This window comes from Galleria mellonella, unplaced genomic scaffold (genome assembly GCF_026898425.1).
Source record: "Galleria mellonella isolate WM207_F2 unplaced genomic scaffold, CSIRO_AGI_GalMel_v1 utg132, whole genome shotgun sequence".
NCBI classification, from domain to species: domain Eukaryota; kingdom Metazoa; phylum Arthropoda; class Insecta; order Lepidoptera; family Pyralidae; genus Galleria; species Galleria mellonella.
In genome coordinates this window covers 4,863,943-4,871,613 of record NW_026441989.1, presented here as the reverse complement: position 1 = coordinate 4,871,613, position 7,671 = coordinate 4,863,943, and the positions used below count along the sequence as shown (strand labels likewise).

At 33.3% G+C, this 7,671-nt stretch overlaps 1 protein-coding gene across 1 annotated transcript; it reads left to right on the top strand.

Moving 5' to 3' along the window:
• The first annotated feature begins 598 nt into the window (after positions 1–598).
• LOC113518215 (GATA zinc finger domain-containing protein 14-like) lies at positions 599–6,712 on the top strand. The gene is made up of 3 exons (XM_026903019.3): positions 599–835; positions 2,007–5,144; positions 6,209–6,712. Exons 1-3 carry the CDS (start codon positions 736–738, stop codon positions 6,220–6,222), a joined length of 3,252 nt encoding a protein of 1,083 aa, XP_026758820.2. The 5' UTR covers positions 599–735; the 3' UTR covers positions 6,223–6,712.
• Positions 6,713–7,671: the final 959 nt, after the last annotated feature.

Here is a 7,671-nt window from a genome sequence, read left to right as displayed (position 1 = left end):
CTTGCTTGCTACCTCAGTGGTATATAAAAAATCTGGATATGTACAATAATTACGCTTAAACGGCTAAACGAATTTGAATCATCATCATATCAGCCTTTAACTGTCCAATGCTGAACATAGCCTCCCCCTTGGGGAGTTTTACCAGTAGTACCGCTTGGCAGGCGGATTGGCAATCGCAGTTATGCTTTGGAAATGTTTTAAGAAGGACGCTGCTGCCCATCCCTCGCCCTTCATTAGTCGCCTCTTATGACACCAACGCGAAAGAATGGGGTGGCCTATTCTATGCTGGGACCACACGGATTACGACTTTTAATGAAAAGTATGAATCTATACCTTTCATTCGAACTCGTTTAGCCGTTTAAGCATGATTGAATAATAAATTACCAAAATTTTAATTGTATATATTTTAATATAATTGTATGACGTGAAATCATAGCGTGACATGTATGATCAACGTTTTTCCCCACGGACTTAGCTTCTCCGGAGAAATAATTAGTACGTAATTTTCGAGAGTACATCATACGTACATTTAACTCGATTAAATATTCATCGAGGTAGGTATAACTGCTCAAATAAATACGGGAAACAACACAGCCTACGCGAGCACAACCTCAGATTCGCAGTAACCGCCAACAGGTTTTTTGTTATATTACAGTCAAGTGTCTATTTGTGTATCGCTTTATAAAGGCCTCAGATTGCAGAACAACAATATTTTAGTTCGGGAGCTTCGCTAAGATGGAGCTCGTATGTGCTATAGTGTTGACCTTTGTAACTGCAGTGAGTTGTGTCCCACATGGATACGGTGCTATTGGGGGTGCAGGCGCATCAGCTAAAGGTTGGTTCTACATCGACTATATCATATTTAATCTCATGTAAACAGTACCTATTTTATTACTTATGATTTCGTTAGATTTTCATTTAGCTTATCACTTGTTTAGCAAATCTCGCAAATATAAACAACTTACGAACCAGTACTTACCGGTATTAGATTTGGCTAAAATTTTGTACATATTATTTATTTATTTTAGTTGTTTATGATAATTTTCTTTAATTACATTTTATTAATTAGGGTGTTACCGAGTATTTTGGTATTAATTGTTTTGATTAAACTCGTTTCTTCGAACTTAAATGTGAATTAATAAAGTACAATGATTTTATTTATTTCCTATTATGTTATTGAAATTTACATTTTATAATGTTGTTAAATATTGAAATGTTCTTTAAGTGATAAACACTTTGAATAGAAAGGTAATGTAATGTAGCAAGACGGAAGGATTCAAAACTTATTAAAATCAATGAGTTATCATATTAACAGTGTTGCAAATATCCCTAATACGATAATAAAATTTGACACGAACTAGAGGAAGAAGTTTATTGGGTGCTTCCTAAATAAATCACAATCACTACAATCTACTTACAATAAGTATACTTAACAACACGAGAGTAAACGTCAGTTGCAAAAAATCAGCCCAAAATAGTCTAACATATTACGTAACATACAAAAATATTTCTTTATCTTGCTCTTATGTAATTTTTAGTAATTAATTGTTCATTTTGTTTGTGTACATATTGTTAATATTAATAATTTATATCATTCTTTGAAGAGAACAATAAAGAATTTTCCATCATTCATTTCTTATAGCGTTTAGATTAGCTTAGATAGATAAAAGTTTAGTTGTACCTACATTTTTTTTAAAATGGAATGGTTACCCCGCCTAAGCCATCGGTATATGCTAGCGAATCACCAGTAAAGGATAATAGGTGAGGATTAAAGCTAGTTAGTTAGCCCATTGTGTCGATTTTGTCCAGATTAACCACGATGGTCTCCGAAGGAAACCGCGTGGAGGTTGACCTGACAGGGTATATTGCTAGCAATAGCCATCACTGACAATCTTTTTCTCTCTTTAGTTGTACATATTAGGTTATTTAGTTGTACATATTAGGTTACTATTTAAGTTTTTCATTTACAAAATGACCTTAATAAATTAATTTTTAATAATTTTCAGCGGAAGCAAATGCCGCTGCAGGTACCTTCAGTGGTCTGGGCGGTTTACCACTCAGCATTCCAAATGGAGCAGGGTTTTCTGGAAGTTTTTCAAAATCCTCTTCATCTAGCTTTGCTTTATCAAGTGCTAGTTCCAGTTCTGGTTCGTTTAGCTTCACTGGATCTGGTGCAGGCAATATAGGTACAGCGGGATCAAATAATTTGGGAACATCTACTAACGGAGGTTGTACAACAGGAGGATGTAAATATGGTTCAGTTGGAGTTCCCAACAATTCTCAGTTATACAATGTAGCTAACGCTGGTGCTGCGGCTCAATCAGGTGCTGTAGTAGGAGACACAGATTATTCCAAGAATGGAAATCAGCAACCTTGTGCAGGTGACTGTGTTAACCTTAAACCACCGAGTTGTAAAGGATTTGGATGTAACGATTTATCTAGTTCTTCCAATAATTGTGCTTCAGGGCAATGTGGTACCAATTTACCTTTGGATAATTCACCTCATAAAAATTTAGAAATGGAAAGTATTCATAATAACAATAATGCTAATTGTGCAAATGGGAAATGTGGAACTAATATTCAAATCGCAAGTTCTTCTGAATCTGGATTCAATAATAATAAATGTACCTCTGGAAAATGTACTCCGACATCACAGACAAGCATACCACCAAGTAAGCCCTTATTAGAAACGGAAGCACCATCTGGTAACGATGAGTCTGATGATATATCAGTCGGCACTACAGGACCTTCGTTTCCCAAATTAAAACCAGAATCAAGTTATCAATCACCTATTTATGGCGAGACCTCTGCTCCAATGACTTTTTCGGACTCGAATCCGACATTTAATACAGACTTTAATCAAAATAAATACGCTGGCGCATCTAGCAGTGCAACATCACCTACTTATAATAAACCTGCAGATTATTTATCAACTCCTAAATTAGGCCCTGCTTGCACATCTCCTAATTGTCAGCCAGTAAATAGTAAACCTGGACAAACTTATCTAACTCCAGTAAATTCAGATACTAATAGACCCATTAACAATGCATATCCGAACAATCCTTTAGAAAACACAAATTCTCCTGCTATTTTTAACAATAACTCTCCATCAACGAATTATATTAGTCCGAAAGGTCCAACATCGTGTACTTCGGGAAATTGTGGTAATTATCCATCTAGTCAACCAACAGCATTTGGTGATTTAGAATCCCACGATCGAAAAAATTCTTTAAATCAGGGAATTCCCTCAGTTATTGCTAATAAACCTCTAGTTACTAATACACCAACATATTATCAGACTAATCCAGAAAGTTGTACATCGGGAAATTGTGACAACTATCCTGGATCACAATCTACGGGACCATATACCTCAGTTCCCAGTATTCCCGGTAATCCTGCTGTATCAACTGCAGAATATAGTTCTCCTGGTTCTAAATATCCGATAAAACCTCAAGGACTTTTCCCTAATACTGGATTGAACTGTGGATTTGGAAATTGTGGAAATTATCCTCAAAGTCCAATTACAGGAATTGGTAATACAGTTTCTACAATTCCTGCCTATTCTCAAGGAAATTCCCCCAGTAAACCACAAAATTGTGTATCGGGCAAATGTAGTTCTTATCCTTCCTCGATTTCCACAGAATACAAAATTCCAGCACACAGTCACGAAAATCCTACTGAAACTGAAAAGTGTGTCTCTGGAAACTGCAAGGTGCCATCAACACAATTATCTGACTACAGTCCTCCGGGATTTAATTATCCTACTACTAATCAAGGTATTTTCCCTAATACACCGGTGAACTGCGCAACAGGCAATTGTGGGAATGTTCCTTCTACTCAATCTACAGACTCCAATGATGCAGGATATTCTTCATTTCCTACACAAAACTGCGCATCAGGAAAATGTAGAACGTCCCCTTCCATTACAAATGAAAATTGTGGATCTGGTAATTGTGTTAATCCGTCTACACAAATTATTAATAATAATAATAAAAAACCATATTTTGAAGGAACAAATAACCCAGAAAACTTAGGACACAATAACCCAAGCTATCCTCAAAAAGGTACTTCTAATGGCTCGAAAAGTTGTGTTACAGGAAAATGTAGTAATCCTAATAACTCACAGGAATCAATTCCTGCATTTGTACCTTTACAACCTAACCAGCCACAATATAATAGTCCAAATAATAAACCAATTAATATATATGGATCTATTTCTAATAATGACGTATCTTCAAATAATGGTGCCTCGTCAACATCCCATTCTACGGGAATAACTGCTAACCTGAATGAAAAAATCCCAAATTCACAAAAAGGTCCTGTCTATACTGGTGGATTTGGAGGTCCTCCAGGACTATTAAAACCTAATAATTATGATCTCCCACCTTCAGGAGGTTTTGTACCCACATCTAAGGACAATGAAAATAAACCTGAAGCTACATCTAACAAACCAGCATCTTGTTCATCGGGAACTTGTGTTTCTCAGCCCGGTGTCGGAGCTTCAAATAATAACAATAATATTCCCGCTATTTCACCGGAAACTTCTACAACAATACAATCTTCTCAAAATGATCATGGTCACCTTTCGACTGGAATCAATACTGCTGTCACTGCTATTTCTAATGCGGTCGCTTATTCAGGTGGATTTGGTGGTCCACCAGGATTATTAAAACCTTATGATAATGGTAAAATTAGCAGTGGAAGTGTGACCAAGTCCCCACTTGGTACTAATCATATTGGACCTAATAAAGAAACACATTCTTTCCACGATAATAAAATCAATGCAGCTAACACAGGTTTTGCAGCTCAAGCTGCTTCTTTTGCTGGAGCAGCAGCAGGTGCATTTGGTAGTGGAAATTATGACAGTAGTAATCGAAACAAAGCTAATCATGGCTGTGGCGGTGGATGTGGTTCTACAGGAAGTGGTGGATATAACAGTAATTTCAATTTTGGTCTCAATAGTGGGTTATCAAAGTTTGGACTGCTTGATGACGTACATGGAGGTTTAAGCTCAGCTACCGCGGCAGCAAAAAGTGCAGCCGGTGCAGTGAGCGGTGCCAATGCAGGTGCATTTGGAAACGCTGGCAGTTTCGCTAGCAGTTCAGCTTCTGCTCAAGCCAGTTCTGGAGTTATTACTAAAGGAGGTAAAATTATTTAATAATTTATCTTTATTTATTTTTAGTATTCTGAAAATAATAACGATGCTGTTCATCAGGAGAGAAAAATAAAATAATATTGTACCATTCAAGGCATCAACACAATACATAAATAGCTATTTCATGACAGGAAAAAAAAACACGTAATCTAATGCATTAACATAAAACTCCACTGTCACTACCTATTTGATAAATTATTTTATAAATTAGTGAAATATAAGTATATTTTTTTCTCTCGTGTGTTTCCAATACTTTAACAATCTCTTTTCCGACACATGAGCTCTTTATGTAATATAACTTTTAAAATAATCTTATCATACGAACGAAGTGGCCATTGATACTTCAAATATTTACTTGTTAATTTCAAATAATATATTGTAAACCATAATTAATGCGTTTTCATGTTTATTAATAATATAACAATTAGATTTAACATTCCTATTTATACTGAAGATACCTTTTCAAAAATATATAATATATTCTTAATGAATCTGACTGACTGGATAACGATACTCTGTACCATAATATATGTAACAGGGAGTTATTTTTCACAAAAAATAAGTAGGCTATAATAATAATCACAGAAAAGCACTCGAATCTGTCATTTCTGGAATTGATGTTTTTTTTATGTGCTTGTTTGTTTCGTTCTCACGAGAAACTAAATTTTATAATTGAGTAGACATTAGCCCAACTTGAAAACTGATGTAAATGCTTGCATACTTTTACAAAGTCGTTCTAGAGAATCTTGACATTCGGTTTGATCTCTTCATTAATAACTATATTATTATAAATATTAGTTTATATGTTTATAAAAATCTAAATACAATGATATTTTTACAAATTAAGTTAGTTTTAACTACGTAATACAATAATTATTATTATAATATGAATGAAGTCCTTAGCTTGTTTCTATCTTATCATCGAGAATTGTATTCTGTGAAAAATTTAAAATTACTGCTTATTTTAACTTAATCTATCTATTATATGTAGATTTTACTTGCTTATATTATATTATATTTTTTTTTTCAATAATAATTGTCATTTTGTTTCAGGTTATGGAAGATAATAATTTTAGTAATACTACAAAAAGATATTACCCATACTGAACTGTTTTAAAATTGAACAAGACTTATTAATGTGTAATTAAGTAGAGGAAATCTATTATGTTGTGATAATATTAATAATATATTAAGTTTTGGTATTACATATCTATAATTTCAAGTAGTTATTTACAAAGGAGTGTTCCGATGATCCGCGTTAGCAGGCATGGAAAGTAATATAGAGCATATTTGATATCAGTAGCATTTATTGATGGTTGTGTGAAGGGAGTTTTTAAGGGGTGTAAATGAAATAGTGACTCCGCCTGTGCTATCGGTATATATCGGCAGGGTAACAGTGAGGGATGATAGGTGAAGATGAAACAAGTCAGTTAGCCCATTGTGACAAATTCATTTAATATCTATCGGTGTTCATCATTTTTAACTTAAAAAATTGCTCAACATATCATCGGAACGCCCCTTAAATATATTAAAAATAAATTAAATGTTACTTTTATACGTAAATTTCTTTTATTTTATACTAATAATTATTTACTATAAAAGCCATCATAAAACTCTTCATTCTGTTTCAAGTACGACAGTATATCTACCTATCCTACCTTTATATTTTTATTTTAAGAAGGAGGATTTCAATCCTTCTGTATTTATTAGGTACCGAGAGTTAAAAAAATAGTTGTAGATATATTAAACTTTATGCAGATATTGCAATTCCTGCTAAGTCAGTCATACTGTGATTGTGATATCAGTAAATGATATCACAATCTGAGTATTTAAATAAGATATAACTTAAATACTCTGATTGTAATATCATCAACTATTCTATCTTATTAGTAGATACTTAATACGTATCATCAACGACTTAAGAATATTTACTTAGGTACTCATTAATACATAAACATACCTATTACAATGATTACTCTCATTATGGTCGACCTTCTAATAACTAACATACTCGTAGGTTGCATATCCTCATCGCGCATAAATCTCAAAGCTGTCTCATACATAAGATGATACGATCATCCACTTCTATCATTGTTCACGACCTAGCTGTTTACGGATGCTGTTCAAATAAATAATTCATAACTCAAAGAGAACAATCGATTAAACTAAACGTAGGTATTAACGCAGAATATATAATAGTATACCTTACTATCTTAATATATATATATATATATATATATATATATATATATATATATATATATATATATATATATATATATTCGTATAATATTTATTCAAGTCACCATGGAATAATCAGAATCAATATTTAATGAATAGTATATATGTTTTTCTATCTAGAAAGCTTATCCTATAAGTAAAGCAACTTATTCTGTTGTCTAAATTTAGAGTAAGTATTTAAAAAACTTTATTCGCGTGGTAGTTAATGTACTTCGCAGAAGTTGTGGTAATAGGTACAACTACTTAATGATAATAATTTTGCAGAGGAACTCAGC